The following is a 20,331-nucleotide window of genomic DNA, read 5'->3' on the forward strand; positions in this document are numbered from 1 at the left end:
ATTTGAAGCTGTAATTCAGGAATTTGAAGGAATACAAGTTTCCCAGCCTACTCTAACTTTCAACACTAACTTCTTTTAATTTCCTGATGGTTGGCTTTTCAATAGTTTGAACCATAGTCAGAGCCAGATCTAGGTATAAATTAAGCTACAGCTTAGGGCCTCAGAGGGACGCGGTGGCGCTGCGGGTTAAGCCACAGAGCTGCTGAGCTTGCCGATCAGAAGGTCGGCGGTTCAAATCTGTGTGACAGGGTGAGTTCCGGTTGCTAGTCCCAGCTCCTGCCAACCTAGCAGTTCAAAAACATGCAGATGTGAGTAGATTAATAGATACCGCTTCGGCGGGCAGGTAACGGCGTTCCGTTTAGTCATGCTGGCCACATGACCACGGAAGTGTCTACAGACAAACGCTGGCTCTTTGGCTTTGAAACGGAGATGAGCACCGCCCCCTAGAGTCAGACACGACTGGACTTAATGTCAAGGGAAACCTTTACCTTTACTAGGGCCTCAGAGTCTGCAGGGCCCTTTCAACATTTCTGATTTTTTTTTATTGAAGATGATTTCATATATGTAATTATTTACAGTCAAAAACCAATACTTGAAAGATATTACCACTTCAAATATAAAACAACAATATAGGCTTTTCTGCATATGTTTTATATTTATATGAGAAGTAAATCAGAACCTTCTGTATTGCTCACATGGTCCTCATTAATTAAGATATGCTTTGTTTCTGCATTCACACTTTCTGTTCAAAGAGGGCCCTTCCTCCACCCTTGCAGGTTTGTTATACATTTTGCAACATTCTTGCCCAGTTTTAATTTTTTTTACACAGCCTTATTTTCTCTTAGCATTTGCCAAATAGAGCCTCTACAGCTTTCCACAGTGTAGGGCCTCACATTTATTTATTTATAAATTTATTCACCGCCCATCTCCACCTCATGGGGGACTCTGGGCGGTTTACAATAAAATGCAGTTAAAATTTAAAACCATTTCAATACAATAAAATAAAATTATAACAAAATCTAAGTGGCAAAAGATTTTAATCAGTCCGTGAGTGAGACAGGCCCCTCAAAATCACTTAGGGCACTATCCATCCCCAGGTATAACTATTCCCCCTCCCATTCCAACCCTGCTGACAAAGCCAGGTCTTTAGTCTTTTTCAGAAGTCCAGGAGCAAGGGGGCCTGTCTGACCTCTAGGGGGAGAATGTTCCAAACGGCGGGAGCTACAGCAGAGAAGGCACGTGTCTAAATCTGGCCCTGCTAAAAGGATTACAAAAGAGATTTATATGTTAGTTTACTTACGTGGATAGATCAGGCTGATTTTGATTGTACTTATATAAAGTTATCTAGTTTGTTTCTGAAATTGGCCTTATATCCTTTAAGAATATGTTTATTGATAATACTGGGAAACTGATGATTTAGACTCTTACCTATATTTACAATTGTATAAGGTAAATTGGTCTGAAAGTGCCTGGCCCAGAGTTATGTAGTAAGCTTCATGGTCCTAGCCCAGCAGCCTAAGTAGTACACCATACTTGACCCTTATTTGTTTTATTGACCATTTTATAGTCAATAATACAGATAATTAGGGATAACCAGAGTTTTTGCAGCTAAGGGGAAATAAACTACAGTGACATGATCCTATACAGATCAACCTGCATCTGATTATATATGCGTAGGATTGCACCATAGGATGAATTAATATTTTGTTAGATTGATATATTTAATTAATTCAATTTAGGCACTGCCTGATTCCAAACTGACTCTGGGCAGTTCACAATGTAATAAACCATAAAAACATAATACAAAACAGGATGGGATCCAGTCACTCTTTACAAAAATAGACAAAAACATACCCAATGAGTATTTTCCAAGGGATTTCAAAGAAAAGGGTTTTCAAAGAAAGGTAATTAACCTGTCTAATATTTATGTAATGTACTTTATTTATGAATGAATATAGTAATGACTGGAAATTTGTCTGGTATATTTCCAATAATTTAAATTATTCACTTGTCTGTTAATTTGTTATCTTGTTTGAGTAAAATAGCATTTGGAACTTACTTGAAGTAGCAGAAGGTTTTAAGACTACATTCCTAGATTGGAAGGGGGAAAATCTAAAAATGTAACCCAGTTATTTTCTTTGGATTGGAAGAGGCCACTGGAGCAGATTTTCATTACAATCAGTGAGCAGGAGAACAAGGGAATTTCTTCTAGTAGTGAGAGTCCACTATGTATCATCGGATGTAGCCCTAAATATCTCTATTTGAAGTATACTTTATACAGTATATTTGAGATGTAAGACCATTGCTTTTTGTGTCATATTTTTTATTTTTCAGCTGAAAAATTTGGAATTATGGAAATTATGGAAAGTACTTCTGACTTAATTTTTAAAACATTTATATTATGAATGTAATATTTCATAATTATATATTATGGTACCATGCATTCAGGCTCTTGCCATGCTTTAAATACAAACAGGCAATAATCATTATCAGATACTGAAGACAAAAGCAATTTATTTGATTTATATTTTTAATTTATTTTTGATAGTGAAGTCAGATTCTTAGCACTGAGCCACAATAGAATGAGTGTATTTGTATGACATTTTAACGTACTCCAGCTGATTAACTAGCAGTTGTCTTTTCCAATAGTTTTAATCAGTTTGTTTCTTGAGGGGAAACAACAGGGCATTCCATTTGAACAAAGACTCTGCCCCTGTAGTGGAAGTCTCTCTGAAATACTCAGGTCCTTTCATATTGCTGCTGCTACAAAGATGCCCTGTTGAGTTAGTAATACCTCATCTACAGTACTCAGATTTCCAGACCACCCGGATCCATTTTATTTACAGTTGTTACTACCTGTTCAATGTGATTTATTTCTCTTAATGTGGCTAAGTTTTGTTTTACTATTTGTGAATACATCACACCTTGACCACCCCAGTTTTATAATAATTTTACTGTGGTTTTTATTTGCTGTCTCACTTCGTTTTTTGTTTTTGAGCTGGTCTATGACTATGTGGTCAAGGTATGATGTTCTGAGCTGGTCTAACGAGAGCCAGTTTGGTGTAGTGGTTAAGGCATCAGGCTAGAAACTGGGAGACTGAGTTCTAGTCCCACCTTAGGCACAAAGCCAACTGGGTGACCTGGGGCCAGTCACCCTCTCTCAGCCCTAGGAAGAAGGCAATGGCAAACCACTTCTGAAATACCTTGCCAAGAAAACTGTAGGGACTTGTTCAGACAGTTTCCAAGAATTGGACACAATTGAAGGGACTAAAAAAAATGACTATAATAAAGTATCTTGCCTTTAATCAGTTTGAACTTTTAGGTACTTACAAGATAGTAACTACTTCACATTCATCACAGAAGAGCCACTGTCTATAGTTAAGAGCCATTTTAAATCAGGTTTGACATGTGCATACTGATTTAACTTGCTTCTACTGTCTTTGTGCAAAATTAAATAAGGATTGCCTGCCTTCATAATTATTTTACAGTAACTTTGCTTAATAGCAAACAAAAGCAGTTTTCTGGCTCTAAGGCTGTAATAAACTTAAAATAAAAGCAGTGAGTGCTATGTTTAGCCAAAACGTGAGTACAGATAAAAAGGAAATAGCATCTTTGTTCTATTTTTACAATCCAAAGATTTGTAAAATACAAGTTCTGCAGTCTCCCAAAGCCACATAATGTTGACGTCAAACTGAGACGTTGAAAAAGGGGTATCTGGGTAAATGATTTGGCCTGATTAAGCTCCACGCTACTTAAGCCAAGTCCTGGTTCTTTGGTTGAGCAGCAACGATATACTGCATTTTGCTGCAAGTCCCATTTGCTCCATGGCATACATTTTCTACTACTACGTTGTCAAAATAAATGCAATTTGGAGGTACCCTAATCAGACCTGGAGATTTCCTTCCAGAAATTAGAATATATATGGTACGCTCTCTGCTTAACCGCTCATCACCCGTTGCTCTATTCCCCCGCTTCTCTTCCGGGCGAGGGAAGCGAGATGGCTGGCTGTGACCGCCAATTTGTTCCGCCCCGCCCCGCCCCGCCCCGCCCCGCCCCATTGCCACCGTCCTTCAAGAAATTGAGAACTTATTAGCAAAGTGAAACACTACTACTGAATTCTAATCATGCCATCCTACTCAGTGACAGTGGCGACGGGAAATCAGTGGTTCGCAGGCACCGATGACTATATCTATTTTACCTTGGTGGGCTCAGCCGGCACGAGCGAGAGACACCTGCTTGACAAGCCCTTCTATAACGACTTCGAGCGGGGTGCTGTGAGTGAGGTGGCGGGCGGGCTGTGGAATCCCACTCTCGAGACCTGTTTAGGTGTACGATGGCTTCTTTCTCATTTGAGATTTGAGTTTTGCATCGACAAAGAGCCATTTCTCTCTCTCCTCGTCCCTCGGTAGTTCCTAGTCGATACTGGCGTCGAAATAGGAATTTGCGTTCTTACGTCCTTTCTTCTGAGCTGATGAGGGATGTTTGCTTTTTGCTCCCCAGCCATACACAGCACAACACATCTTTGCCTCCTCAGTAGCAACAGCTGTGCTGATGAAAGCAAGCAAGTAACGATTATGAATGCTCATTTGCCTGAGTGCTGTCTTCTTCTGCACTGTACTATAGCCAGAAGGTGCAGCTGCTTAGGGACTCTGTTGCATGATGTTTTGCAGGAGAGGACCCTCTCTCCATTTGCTTGCTATCGTTGGGTTTTTTTTCTGGACGGTATAAGGGAAACTTTGCCGTATAATACAGCACTATCCAGAAGGAAGAACCCAATATTCATACTTTAATCAGTGTAGTTGATCAGAAATCCCTGGTTTGCTGTATCAGGACTGTGAAGGTGAGCAAAATGATATTTGAAGAAGCACTTGATCACTGTCTCTGTAGTTCCATGCAAGAAACTGGGCAGAGAGGAGACAGTTAAACAGGTTCCTCTAAGAATGTCCATGGCTTCTGTTTCTTATTCTAAGAGGTCTCATTAGGCCCAAAGAGGATGGACGTTCAAAAGGGCAATTTTGAACAAAGCAGAAACAATGGCAAATACTCCTTGCTGCCATCCTTTGCCCATCTTCCTGCCAAGCTGTTAGGAAAAAAAAGCAATCATGAAAGGAAAATTGTTCTAGCAAGGAGCAGTTATTCATGCTTTTCTGTGCCTTCTGTAGTTGTTATGATGGCAGAGTGGTTTAGACCTAATTTCTACTGTTGTCTCTTTCCCTGGACTGTGACTGACATTCTAGAGAGAAATGAACAAGAGATGATTACAGGGTGAAATATTTACTGTTTCTGAATGCTAATTGGCTCTCTTGCTTATTCTTTCTTTGGGCAGCTTACTAGACAGGATTCTACTCTGCAAATTCATGAGTGTGTATTACTCACTATCAACTCCATGTGGTTGGTTTTGCCTCCAACTAGGGAAATACATGCGCATTTGTTGTAAACATAGTGTCCAATGTGATAATATTCTACTAGGTAATATAAAGGAAATCATGTAGTTACATAAACTTATTTATCATATACTAAAATAGTAATTTATTAGTTATAAGCAAATTGAACTATTGATTATATGTTACGAGCTAAATGTACAATGTCACTGGTATAATTACTCAGGGAACAATTATTTTGATATTTGGTTCTGCATTAATCCTTGGTAACATTGCCAACTTCTTAAATATAGTTCAACATAGGATTTTGTGATCATCTTTGCTGCACGGTTTCAGTTGCTCAAAACACTGCTTGAGAACATTGGAAGAGTTGTGCTGTTTAGTTAATTATTTCCTGTTTGGTATTTCCAGGACACATATTGACTACTCAAGTCCCCTTTTGGTAGCCCCTAGATTACTGTAAGAATTCAGTTTCCATTTTGGGAAGGAAAAGACAAAAATTAGTTTTTTCTCATGAAAATCCTAGCCCCTTCATATATATATTTGTGGCCTTGTCTGCCTTACATTGTTACCCTATCTGCCATGGCCTCAACTCTGGACTCACTGCAAAGATATACACCCACCCCACCAGTTTATATTACCTTCATGCTTCTTTATAATTTATTTCACCCCACTATCTCTCTCCCACATACGTTATGTTTGCTCCATTATCACAGCATTTCCTTCCACTGAAGTAATTTAAATTTGTGGTTGAACTTCTGGCTTATGAGGATTTGTATACCAAATATTGTATGGGAGCAAGAGATAAGGAAAGTCTGAAGGGACATTTATTTCATAGGTTTGATTCTTATCAAGCACCAGAAGGTAGATGTGGCTAAGCCTCTGGCTCCAAAGCTTGGAGACAGATCCACAGTCTGGAGTCAAAGCAGAATTGGTCAGTGTGCTGTGCTCTAGAAGAGCTGGAGCTGAAGCAGAACTAGAATCAGAATGGAGCAGGACTTCAGACCCTGGAGTAGAGCTGCTACATTCTCTGCTACCTTGAAATATTTATTACGTTTATTGCAAATGTAACAAAATGCAGTATCTAATTCATTTCTTAAGAGTAAATTTTATTGGCATATTATTATCCAATAATGTCAGTCAGAAAATGTTATTACCATACTAGTTTATATTTTCCTCCATGGTTCCAGAGCTGGAGCAGCAGCTTGGGGTCCCTGAAACAATTTAGACCTGGAGCTGAGAGCTTATCTTGGTGCTAGAGCCAGTCTGGAGCCAGAACATGACTACTGCTGTCATTCCAGAGCTGGAGCTGACAAATCTGATAATTGCCAACCTGCTAGAAGGTTCTCTAGAATGTATTAGACTTTCCTGGGTTTAGCTACAAGGAGCTTGACAGATAATCAGAATCTTGATGACATTCTGGTATGAGTCTCCTATTGCATCATGGATCTAAATACAGGAAGATTGTGCAGCATAAGACTTATATCCTGAATTACAAAATGTAATAATTAGATAACTCTATCTACATGAGCATTGTTGGAGGTAAACCGATTCAAATTGCTAACGAGTTTGGAGAATATTGAGCCACAGTGTTACTTCTTTACTTCTGTTAATGAAGATTTCTCTGATAGCTCAGTATCTTTTCCTTCAGCTTACTACGAAGATTAATATCAAATAAATAGTCTGTATGTCAGCAATGCCACAACACTGCTTCATCATTCTGATAACCCCCCAACCCCTGCCAATGGACACTGATGTATACTACCACCTTCCTTTTCTGAATTTGACCATGGTCTTTTCTGCCTTTCAACTCTTATCATGCAATAAACTGGCATACATGCACATAATAATTAAAGCAAAGATCCATAGATATCATAAAATTGAACCATTAGCAAGGAGGAAAGAAGACACAAAACATTAAGTGTGAACTCTGGATATTTAATTTCACACCAACAAGCAAAAGATTTAATTATCCTCTCTGCAAACTCCATCTTCCCCAGATGCCTTAAACTTCTTATACAGCAGCAGATTAAACATTCTAGGAAGCTGTTTTTTAAGATGGTTTGAGGAGAGTCTCGTGCAACAGTTGGATTTTTAGAAATTTTAACCAATCCAAATTAAAAAAAACAACCCCTATATATACACATCTCCCTTATGTATAAACCATAATTCCTCTGAAATTATTCTCTTCTCCCTTGCCATTTGCAATCACTTTATTTCCCTATCACAGCTTTCTCTTTTTTATTTAATCCAGAGTAGGATACTCATATTTGATTAATGTAGAGAAGAGGATTGTTTTTGTTTTCCTTCTTACCTAACTCCTCCCTCTTTGGAAAAACTATCACCCATTGCAGATGAAATAATTGTTTTTTGTTTTGTCAACAGCAATTATCAAGCAATGGAATCATAACCTTTAATAAAAAGAAAAATTAATATGAGGGTAAGATTATACTGCTCATTATGTAAATACCAACAGTATTTAGAAATATCTTACTGTGATTCAGTGGAGTCTACTCCCAGGAAAGTGGCCTAGAAGTGTAGCCATAGTTCATTTTGAAGGGAAATATACAGTCCTGTCTTTTACACATTTACTTAGAAGTAAATCCTGCATTACAAACAGGCACCTGCTTTAATCCACTGATTTAATTTTACTTTCAGTATTTTAGTCACATATGGTTTGCGTTTTTCATTTTGAATGAACACTGGCTTACAGTTAGATATGTGTTAAAAGAAGTAAATAATATAAAAGGGTACTTCTGTTTATGTGAAGTATTAAAGGATAGACTCAGCGGTACTTTCTTCATATATTGTATTTTAATCCTAGAACTGAAAAGGTACTGAATCCTGCTGCAGTTTTGGCAGAAATTATGAAGAGAAGACAAGAAGAGGAGAAAATAGACAAAATAGAGGGGACAAAAATTTTCGTATTTTCTATGGAAGGGGACTCGGAGCAACAGATTGTTGTGATGAGGAGGAGAAAAAATTGTATATAATCTCCTTGTAGTTTCTTTGCAACAGATAGTCCATGCTTAATCTCAAGAACAGAAATGTTAAAGTTTTAAACTGCTGAGAGTGCCTTCCCTCCTATCCCCCACATGGGGTTTTTATTGCTCAGTTTTGAGCCTGCATGGTTTCAACTGTGTTCCTAATCTCACAAGAGATAGTGAAGCCATCAGTCTGTCACACATGTGCAAATTAAGCCTCTTGTTAGTCAAACTTGCCTTTTTTGTTTCTCCTTATATTTGTGAAATTTATTTAAATTCTAATAGTGCTTACTTTTCATATTTACTGTTAAATTTACACATCCAAATTTTATGCAAATCTGTGTCATACATGTGCTTTAACAGCTGCATGAGTGAGAGGGGAGTGATGTTTATCTATCCCTGTGAATATACAGGTTAATGTAGACCAGTGATGGCGAACCTTTTGGGCTCAGCATGTCAAAAATTCAGAAAATGCCTAACTTGACTCAGGTGGCCTGTCACCCCCCCCCCCCCAAACAAGAGAGAAACAATTCTTTACATATTTATTTTTTTAAAAATACAATTGTGTGGTGCTATTATATAAATAAATGTCAAATAATTACAAAAAAGTAATATGAGTAAAACAAACTCAGACTTATGAAAATAATAATGGAAAACATTCATTAAACCAGTTTCATTATTAAAAATAGCTTCATACAACATATTAATCAAATAGGAGGAAAACCACAATTATGTAGAAGTATAAAGTGAGAAAAAGTAAAAGAAAAATCAGTGACTTATAATAGAGAAAGCAATATCCAGGAACCGGCTTTGTACAAAGCCAGCAAAAACACGCCCCTTCACTCAAAGATGCCCCTTTTTGCCCCTTCATGCCAAGGCATGCCCCTTCGCACCTCTTCATACCAATTGCAAGCAGCTTCTCCAGGAACTGGCTTTGTGCAAAGGGGCAATAACAATAATTATTAGTATTAGTATTGCCCCCTCGTGCAAAGCAGCTTCTGCAGAAACTGGCTTTGCACAAGAGGCCAGGTGAGCTTGGGCGGTGAAGGGCTTGGCAGCAGGGGTCTCAGAAGTGGCAAGGGCAACTGTGGCTGGGACTGAACTGGGCTGGGGTGGCTGTGGCTTCCCAGGGTGTGGCAAGCAGTCCCAGAGCTGTGCGGTTCTGGGGCTGCTTGCCGCCCCGCAAGGCAGGGTTCAGAGCGGCCAAAAGGGCAGAGATGGGGGGGGGAGATAGGAGGGTGGGGGGGATTTGCAGTGCCTTTTGTCTGTTCATTTTCTTTGGTAACTCAAACAGGAAGAATAGTTGTCGGGTGTTGGTGAACGCTGGTGTGTCACCCAAAACGTTGTGGTGTGTCACCTTTGACGGATGTGTCATAGGTTCACCATCACTGATGTAGATTTTATTTATTTATTTATTTATACATACATACATACATACATACTTCAAATTTAGTCACCACCCATCTCACTCAGGGATCAAGTAGATCCTATACTGATCATATTATAAAATATATGCTATAGTCTTACACTTTTTAAGGTAAAGAGCCCTGTCAGATCACATTTTTCTTGCAGTAGGATTGCACTTGCTATTCTTTTACAGCTAATGCGATGCACAGAAATTCAGTATGCATGCTTCTTAGACAAGGTCTGCTTATTTGCCAACTTTTGTTCTTGTTGTTATAAAAAAATATTTTCTGTTGCAGAATATCCTACTTCCCTATCTCAGTTAGGTCAAATAGTTCCCTTTTCCAGTGAACAATAGAAAAAAAAACCAATCAGCATGGTGTAATTTCAAGGAATATTCCATAAATAAGTGAGGGTTTCAATACCATCCAGATCTATCAGATGCCTTGGTCTAGCCCAGTGCTTCCCAACCTTTTCCTTCATTACCTAAAACCACTTATGAGAAAGTCCTTTTTACCCAAAAAGAAATAAAACACTTCAAGTCAATTTAAACGTCCCTGTTGTGATTGGGTAATTGGTTCCTGTGTCGTTACCCAAAGAAAAACCACTTTTACCCAATTTTGGGTAATTTACCCAGGTTTGGGAAGCACTGGTCTAGCCTTTTTAACTAGTCCGCTACCCTGCAAAGGTTTGTATTAGCTGCCAGTTGAAAACTGACCAAGAAGTGATATACCAGTTACGATGGAATCACACAGAGCATTCCTACCTGCAGATTCTCAGCAATAACTAAACAGAATACCAAATCCATTGTGGCACACATGGGGCCAGAAATGGGTTGGGATAGGTGCAGCATTTCCCAATCTGGGCAACTTTAGAGGTAGAGTTTCTATTTCAATGTCTATGCTAGCTGGGGGGATTCTGAGAATTGTAGTCCTATACATCTGGATGTTGCCCAAGTTGGGAAATACAGTTCTGCAGTCATGATGAAGGACATGAATCGGCTGCTTTGGACGTGTTTCACAACTAGTTGCTTTGGACGTGTTTCACAACACAGCAAGGGCAATGGTGACAAAGCCCACTAAAAGCACATTGTCAAAGACTTGTTAGCCTGAAATGAGCCCTCCTGAAAATGTAAAGTTACATTATTTGCAGGTGGCTGCACTTAGGTTGTCCAGCAGATCACAGCCTTTTTTTTCCCTCCCAGATTGATACTTACAATGTTACAGTGACAGAGGACTTGGGGGAGATTCATCTAATAAAAATTGAGAAGCGGAAGTACTGGTTTCCTGATGACTGGTACCTTAAATATATCACTGTGAAAACACCAGTTGGTGACTACCTGGAGTTTCCATGTTACAGATGGATTACAGATGAAAAAGAAGTAGTTCTCCGAGATGGTCGAGGTAAGTACTTTGCAATATTACATGAATAAGTGTACTCCCTGTTCTATGGGACAACCTTCAGATATTTGAACACTGCTATAATATCTGTCTCTTCTGTAGTCCAAACATACCCAAGTCTTCTAACTGTTCCTCTTCAGGCCTGATTTTGACTCTGCTCATCCTCTTGGTAGCCATCCTCTTAACTCACTTCAGTTTGTCATTATCTTGAACTATGGTGCTCAGAACTGGACATAGTACTCCAAATGGGCTCTGACCAGGGCAGAGTGGAGAAGAACAGGACTTTATACTTCTGTTAATGTTGGAATCATCATTCTCCATGTTTCAATGAAGTCTATCACATGATACTTGTTTTCCTGAGTTAGGATCTCTAGTTCTCTCTGTTGTTTCTTATACTCTGTGCATTGGCATAGAAACATCTGTGGTTTTGAGTGGCACTGTCCTTGAAACTCTATAGACTGGTCTCTTGCTTCTCTATTTGTGTTCTGCTTTTGAGTCCTTGGCTGTATATACAGTTCTGGGATTTTGCGGTCTTCCTCTTTTTGTTCTTCCCCTGTTGAGACTGGTGATGCACCTGCCAAACATTTTCTTCCAGTTGTGGCTCATTTCTTTCCAGGAGACTTCATGAAGGTAGCATAGGGCATTATCACTGAATCTAAATTCTTCTCAGTGACACAATCTATGTAGCCATTTGCTGACTTCTAGGATCCTATTTCTCCTTCTGCTATGACTCTCAACTGGAAGGCTTGATGAAAAAACTACAGGTAGTCCTCTTTTAGTGACCACAAATGGGATCAGCAACACTATCCTTAAGTGAAATGGTTGCTAAGTGAGAAGTCATGTGACCAGGACTGTGCATTGCTTTTCTCCACTGCCCCTCCCTTTGGGACAGCTGGCTTGAAACTGACAAGACTCATCAGTTTCACACCTTCTACTTCTGTTGCCTCCTAACCACTCCCCTGCCCCTTGGAATACAAACCCAGTGCTGGGATAATTAGTAAGAAAGGAATTAATGTTTGTATTTACATTCATTGGAGAGGAAGGGATTACAAGAGAGTAAGTAGGCCCACAATGGGGAATACACCAGGCCGTTTGCCTAGTGCACTCAGGGCTATTGGCACCACTGCATTCCTTTCGATATATATTCCCCATTGTAATCCCTTCCTCTCCAATCTCTCTGCTCTGCAAGGGGGAAAAAGGGGAAAAACAACAGGTGAGGCACAGGACAACGTGTACTTACTGTAATGTCGACCAGTGACTGAGGGACGCTGCAAAGGTCATAAATGCAAGCCTCGGTCTAAAGTTATTTTTTCAGCACCATCATAACTTTGAATGGTAGCTGAATGAGGCAGTTGCTAAATGAGGACTACCTGTACTTATGTTCCCTGTTCCTTCAGCATCCTACCCAAGGTCCAATTTTCTCTTGAGAATCATTCAAGATCTCTTCTGACCATGTCATTTGTCCCCACATAAATCAAGAGGAATGGATAGTTGTTGATGAACAGAGAGGTTACCAAAACCTCTCTGTCCATCAGCAATCCTGTCACATCATGGACATGGGCACCTGGAAGACAACAGACCTCACACAATGCTATATCAGATCTACTCAGAGCTGCATCATTTCCTCTCAGCAGGGAATCACCTGCCACGATGGCATACCTCTTCTTTCTTAATGTTGCCCTCGAGCTTCTTGATCATGGGACTGCAAGTGTCTTCCACAGGGTTCTGTGGCAGGATTAGCTCCAGTGGCTGCAGATTGTCCTCTAGGGTAAGTCTGGTACCAGATCCTGAGGTCCACTGGCACTGAATGCCTCCTGATCTTCTTGCTGCTTTGGATCATAAGTTACCATGTGTTTGCCTCTACTGAAGGGACTTTTTCCCCCTTTTCTTTGGTGTTCACTTCTCTGAAGTGTATCAGCAATCCTGTCCAGGAAATATTATCCTCCTTGACATGCTGCAGTGCAGAAACACTCTAGTTCCTTAGGTTCTCTTCTAACAAGGGAAAAACCTTGACTTGTAGCAGGTGTGGTTTAGGTTCTTTATTTACACCTCTGGTCCCTACCCTTACTTAGAAGATGTTAATTCCTTACAGGGTTTTCTAGGAATGCGGGTCTTGTATTCATAAGCAGAATTGTTTATTTGACTTCCTTATCCTGGCAAAGTATGTATACCTTGGCCATAGATTAGCATGTCTTTTCCTTAGTGCCCCATAATAGTAATCTTTTCATAATCAAGGGTAAATCCAAGTAAGCCTGAATGTGAGGAAGGAACTGAAAACTTCTGCTTCTACATAACTACATATTGTTGTTTCATCCAAAGCAAGACAAACTGTGGTTTCAGTAGTTATTGAAATAAACTGACTTCATACCTTAATTTATGTTGGATAGCTTCAGTAAATCATTACTGAAGATTAAACATACTTCAGTGACATTAAACTTTGGCTAATCACAAATAGAATCAAAAGCTTTCAGTTTCTTGTTTGCAACTATGCCAGAGAGTTGGTAAGCTAAATTGGTGGCTTAAGCTTAAACTACATCTCTTGTTTTAGTTTTATGATGAAAAATGGGAGGAAATCATGCCACTCTTTCTTGATGGTGTGATGTCTGGTATTCATAGCTTGCTTATAGTCTCTGTGCCAACAATTGCCCACCCTGGCTTTAAGAGATTAGAGTTGTGCAGCATTTCTGACTTGAAGGCAAAAAAGTGCTTTTCAGAGCACTGGAATGATTATTAAGAATAATATTCTATAGATACTGTAGACTGAATTCCATGATTGACATAGTTGAGTGATACAAAGTGTTTGAAAGGGACAGAAGCAGTAAAAAGGCGGCAGAGTTGCACTATATACTAAAACTAGATCTATACCTGCTCAGAAATCCAAGTGAATAAACTTAGCAATGCTATAAAGAACATTTGGGTTAGAAGAAATGAAAGAAAAGATAAAAGCAATACTGGTACTGGTGTCTACTATCACTTGTCCAACCAAGAAAAAGATGTTGATAATGACTTCCACACAATATAAATATCCTTAAAGTAATACATACTCTGTAAATACTTAACATAACAAAGTCCTTATACTAAAAAGGCTGCTTTTGCATAAAGCCACCAGCAGCTGTTGTTCTGATAGCTGGCTTGGTACTTGTGAATAAGATCTTGGAATAATAGTTGATTGCTGTAAACAGGGCAAATGGAATTTTAGGCTGTGTTAACAGAAGTGCAATGTCCAAATCATGGGAAGTAATAGTTTCACTTATTTCTGCTTTGGTCAGACTCTAGCACAAGCATGCAGTTACCATGAGAATATTTGCCCCAAATTATGGCCATTTAAAATCTCCAGAGTTTTACTTAGAAAATTTTTACTTTTAGCAGAGGAAAAAATAATTGCAGTTTTGGGCATTTAAACTTCCATCAGAAATTCAAAAATATTCTTAGCCTCTCACTTTAAAAAAATCCCTGAAAACCATTAAAAGTTGAATTTCAACTGCAAACACACACATTTAAATGAAAATTTCCAGTAGTTTGGAAAAATTCTGATTCAACATGTAACCACAGAAAATAGGTGAAAGGGACTGGGGAATAAGGAACATTTGGAGAAAGTGTGCCCTAGAATGCATAGCCATACAGTACTTTTCTTCTCATCCTCAAAGAAGCCCCATACTATGCTGTAGCAAAACACCAGCTTATCTCCCTGCCTTTCTCCTCTGCAGCTGCTTTTTATGTCATTGCAGTGGTTTTCACCACCCCCTCCTTCTCTATCCCTCTTCCTCTTCTGCTTCTAACACTGGTCAACGGTTGCAAAATTTGCTCCTGCTCTTAATGCACTGCAGCTGCTTCTCTCTCAGCCTTTTCCCAATAGTTATGTGAAGGCTTATTAGTTGCAAATTGTAGCAACGAACAAGTCAATATCCCCCACTATCTGACATAAAATGTTCCTATGAAGTTCTTCCATTAAGCTCAGGATTGCATTATAATAATTCAAGAGAGCATACAGTATCTCCCTTTCTGAGTATTCTAACTTCCCCTCCTACACCTAATTGCAAACACTGCAGCTTTTCATCCGTCTGTTCCCCTTTTCTAAAGGCCATTTTCCGTTATCAGACCCTGCCTTTCAAATTGTTCCTCTTTCTGCTGCCATATTCCATTTACATAATTTTTCTCTTTTAACAAGAGTGCTGAGCTTCTGCTTCCCTCCACCTTCCTGTATAACAGATAGAGAAGGGGAAAAATACCTGGCATTGAAGAAAAGCTACATAATGCAGGATGTATATATGGAATAAATTTTTAATGACAGTAGAGCACCACATTGTAATTACATAAATACAAATACGTATGTAGAGAAGACTATATTAAGAAGCAATTTGAAAAATGGAAAGATGGTGGGATGTTGCATAAATATTATAACTAAGGGACAAAACTGACACAGAACTTTGAACAAAATTCCAGAAATGAAACTAACATCTTTATTTCCTGGCCTAAAACAAGCAGTGCTTGTTTGATACATGAAACTTGATGAATCATGTTTTTAAAAGATTTCTTAAAACTAGTTCACAACAGGAGTTATTGGCAGTATGAATCTGTTTCGAATTGTTGGATTACAATAAGGAAATAAGGAAAGGACGTATATCTTGTGATGTATTGCTGGTAGCTGGTTCCTGATTAGACAAATGAGTGTATTATGTAGAAATGGAATACATGTATCTTGTAAGAAAACGCATGTGTAGGAAAAGTAAAGTATCTATAGTAAAAAACACAAATGGGCACTTTATGGTTATGAGATTTCTGCTTAACCATAAATAATGAAATTTTCCATAATTTTGAGATAAAAGAACATCTGAACAGGACGTGAAAAACAGATGTCCTTGACAGGAGGAATAGGACATGAAAAGGGCAGATATTCATGCAGTTAGAGCAAAGGTTATTGTAAATTGGTTATTGTAAATTGTCAGGAGTTTCATCCTTCTGACAATGTTGGTGAGCCAGCCAGGAGACCCAGGCTAACCAGGTGAGTGCAGCAGGAGGCATATGGGGTTCCCTTTGCTCCAGTACTTCCTACTTATCCTTGCTGTTTCTCACTGGGGTAGTAAAGGGACTCTTTTGCCAACCAATCAAGTGGATAATCAAAGCCTCCTATTGGTAAGTACCTTTTAAAATTCTTTTACTGTAATTTCATTGATGAACGTTCAGTCATTTTGCATCACACACCAAAAAAATGACAATGGTATTGTTATAGGTTGAACATGTTACATTTTAAAGGAATGGTACCTCATTAGAGGGTCTCAGGGTCTCCTGGAAGGGACCTAAAACCCACTGGACATGAGTGTCAGTTTTAAAATAGGGACATTAGGGGGCAGTAAAAACCCTAAGGATTCACCCTGGTTAAATTCCTCATTTGTGGAAGTTTCTGTTCAACCTGGTATGTTGAAAATGTGCGCTAAGACTTTGAGTTGCAAATGGACCAAATATTTAGATAATTGTGGTAGGCAGATTTGGCAAAGAAAAATTGGGTAATTTTCAATATTGTCAGTTAAAACTGTTACGTTTGTGCACGTGCATGTGTGTAAAATGTTAAGTGAAAATGCTGTTTTGAGCTGAAGAGAGTCTGAAAAACAATGTGGGTCTGTCCCATAATAGTTGGATGGCTCCACAGTAAAAGGAATGCTTCAGATTCTTGGAATTCCATGGCTCTGGCCACACTGTGCATCTTCCAGAAGTTTGATTAAGCAACCCTTTCTGCTATTTATTGTGAATACAGGATTTGATTGTGCCATGTGTCCAGTTGTTTGCATTCCTTGTAGTTGTGTAAGTTTTATGAGTGCATAATAGAAGAAAGTTGTTTGTTGTTTTGTTTTGTTGTCTACCATGTTATTTATTTATTTATTTGTTTATTTTCTATCCCCCCTTAACTACTTTTTATAAATAACTCAAGGCGGTGAACATACCTAATACTCCTTCCTCCTCCTATTTTCCCCACAACAACAACCCTGTGAGGTGAGTTGGGCTGAAAGAGAGTGACTGGCCCAAGGTCGCCCAGCCGGCTTTCGTGCCTAAGGCGGAACTAGAACTCTCTGTCTCCTGGTTTCTAGCCTGTTGCCTTAACCACTAGATCAAACTGGCTCTTTATTGTCTAATGTGTTTGTGAGTGTTGTGTACATGCCTTCTTAAATATCTTCTCTTCCACCTTCAAAACTATAAAGGGGGAGGAAGATTGATTCCTTGTGCAAAGCTTCCTGTGTATCCATGAGAAGCTCTTCCTATCTGCGTGTATGTGGACTGCACTTGTGTGTGTGTGTGTGTGTGAATTTGTATAAATCTCCTCTCTACTGATTAGGGTTGTCTGTCTGATTTCCTAGTTGCATGGAAGGAATTGAAAACTCTGCATGCCCCAGTGGGCTGTGCTTGTTGGGACCTGGGAGAAAGAGTGTGTGTTCTAATTAATCTGGGATTTTATCTCTTCTTTTTCTTTTTCCCTTTGTTACTGAATACATGAGGAAAACAATTGATAAAACATGTCACTGTTGCCTTGAATGAAACTAATGAATGTTATGGTAAATGTTTGTGTGGTCCTTAGGAAAATGTGTTTGAAAGTGTGTGAATTAATTGACTGGAAGCTTGAAAACTGGGAAATCCCCTGCTCTGTTAATATTTGTGGCTCATGAGTAAGTGGCTAGGTGCTTGTTGTCTCTCCAGAACAGCTTCAGCTGTCAGCACTCAGAAAGGGAAGCAATTTAGTGCTGAAGCAATTTAGTGCTGTCTTCACTTCAGCCTTTTCCGTTTCCCTTGGCCTCACCCAAGCTCAAGCACCCCCCCTCCAGTCTGCAAGCTTTCCCCTCACCATGCTTGTCTCTTACTTGCTGCATGATTGGGGGAGGGGTCAGAACAAATGAGGGAGGTGGATGAATGACAGAGGGGGAATCGATTGGAGCTGACCCCCCCCCCCACTTTTTTCAGGATTCTTTTTTTTTTTTTTGTAATACTGTACCCTTGCACACTGTGCTTTATAGCTTCCTGAGATTTGCTATTTGCTTTACAAGTCTCATATTTCTCAGATTCAATCCTTTGAGTTTGCACCAAGATTTCACTGAGTATCTTTACATGTGCAGAGTGCAAACCATGTGAGATTGAGATTGTCTTATCTTTGCATTTTTGAGACTGAAACTTTGATTTCTGTTGAATTGTTGTTCAGTCGTTAAGTTGTGTCCGACTCTTCGTGACCCCGTGGGCACGCCAGGCCTTCCTGTCCTCCACTGTCTCCCGGAGTCTACCCAAATTCATGTTCATTGCATCAGTGATGTTATCTAACCATCTTATCCTCTGCCGTCCCCTTCTCCTTTTGCCTTCAGTCTTTCCTAGCATCAGGGTCTTTTCCAGTGAGTCCTCTCTTCGCATTAGGTGGCCAAAGTATTTGAGCTTCAGCTTCAGTATCTGTCCTTCCAATGAACAGGGTTGATTTCCTGTAGGATTGACTGATTTGACCTCCTTGCAGTCCAAGGGACTCTTAAGTTGAGTTTTGAACCACAGTTCAAAAGCATCAATTCTTCGGCGCTCAGCCTTCCTTATGGTCCAACTCTCACAGCATACATTACTACTGGGAATACCATAGCTTTGATTATATGGACCTTTGTTGGCAAGGTGATGTCTCTGCTTTTTAATACACTGTCTAGGTTTGCCATAGCTTTCCTCCCAAGGACCAGGCACCTTTTAATTTCATGGCTGCAGTCACCGTCTGCAGTGATCTTGGAGCCCAAGAAAATAAAATCTGTTACTGCTTCCATTTCTTCCACTACTGTTTGCCAGGAACTGATGAGACCAGATCTTAGTTTTTTTAATGTTGAGTTTCAAGCCAGCTTTTGCACTCTCCTCTTTCACCCTCATCAAGAGGCTCTTTAGTCCCTCTTCACTTTCTGCCGTTATGTCAGGGTCAGTCTCGCTTCGCAATAAGACACAGACTCACTTAATGGGTATTAAGGATTTCTGGTTTATTGGAATGGTGGCTGACAGAACGAAAAACGGGAACGGGGTGTGTGGTGTGGAGGTGCCCATTTTATACCCTCTTTTAGGGCCCTGGGCTCCTCCACCCTCTATTGTCCCAATCCCTCTTGATGGGATCCTTGATGGCTGCATGGGCGTTTTCCCGGTGTCTCCTCTTGTCCTCTCGATTCTGGTGTGTCCTCCAGGGCACCAGGTGCGGCTTATCTCTGCTCATCCGATGTCCTTCTTTTCAGCTGTATATGGGTCTTTTCAGCTGTATATGGGTGCTTTGGGTGCTTGTTTTAATCCCTGGTTTAATTATCTTCTTCCTCTATTCCTTGATGATCATGATCTACGTTGTGAGCCTCTTTGTGCCTTGCAACGAGATCATGACATGCTGCCCCCCAAAGATGTCTTTATGGTGCTGGTTTCTCTGGGTATGCCTCGTGGAACTGTCTAGCTAGTTGTCTTGCCATGACATGTTGTGCCTGGACCCACTCTGGGTGTGGGAAATGTTTCCATTTAACGAGATATTGCAGCTTACCTCTTTGCTTTCTTGAGTCCAGTATTTCTTTTACTTCAAAATGTTGGTTGTCTATCATTATGGGTGGGGGTGGAGGTTCTTCCGTATGCCATTTGGATGTGCTTGTTGGTTTCAGTAGTGCACAGTGGAATACTGGGTGGACCCGTCTCAAGTTGTGGGGCAGTTCCAGTTTGAAAGTAACTGGGTTGATTACCTGTGTGATTTTGAAGGGTCCGATGAATTTCGGTGCCAGTTTCTTCAAGGGTTGTGAGGTTTTTATGAACTTAGTGGAGAGGTAGACCCTATCTCCCACTTTGTAGTTCGGTGCCTCTGCCCTGTGGTTGTCCACATATTTTTTGTACGTGGTTTGTGCGTCTGCTAGGGCCGTTTGGATGATTGGCCAGGTTGTTGCCAGCTGTGCTGCCCAGTCGTCTGGTGAGCAGGGCGGGGTCTCTGGTTGCGGCAGTTCTGGTATCGGTACAAAGTCCCTTCCGTAGACCACCTTAAATGGGGTGTGGCCAGTGCTCTGATGTACCGCATTGTTATAGGCTACCTCTGCAAAAGGTAGTAGGTCTACCCAGTTGTCTTGTTGGTAATTTATGAATGCCCTCAGGAACTGTTCAAGTGTTGAGTTTAGGATCTCTGTAGATCCGTCCGTGTGTGGATGCCAC

At 40.0% G+C, this 20,331-nt stretch overlaps 1 protein-coding gene across 1 annotated transcript in view; it reads left to right on the forward strand.

Annotated features, from left to right (window-relative positions):
• Nucleotides 1–4,091: 4,091 nt before the first annotated feature.
• Nucleotides 4,092–20,331, forward strand: part of ALOX5 (arachidonate 5-lipoxygenase) — a 93,969-nt gene continuing 77,729 nt past the window's right edge. Inside the window, exons 1-2 of the mRNA XM_063298607.1 lie at nt 4,092–4,274; nt 10,974–11,172. Of these exons, the coding sequence (XP_063154677.1) occupies nt 4,125–4,274; nt 10,974–11,172 (349 nt within the window). The 5' untranslated portion in view covers nt 4,092–4,124. The remainder of the gene's footprint in view (nt 4,275–10,973; nt 11,173–20,331) is intronic.

The sequence above is a fragment of the Candoia aspera genome, chromosome 3 (assembly GCF_035149785.1).
Source record: "Candoia aspera isolate rCanAsp1 chromosome 3, rCanAsp1.hap2, whole genome shotgun sequence".
NCBI classification, from domain to species: Eukaryota; Metazoa; Chordata; class Lepidosauria; order Squamata; family Boidae; genus Candoia; species Candoia aspera.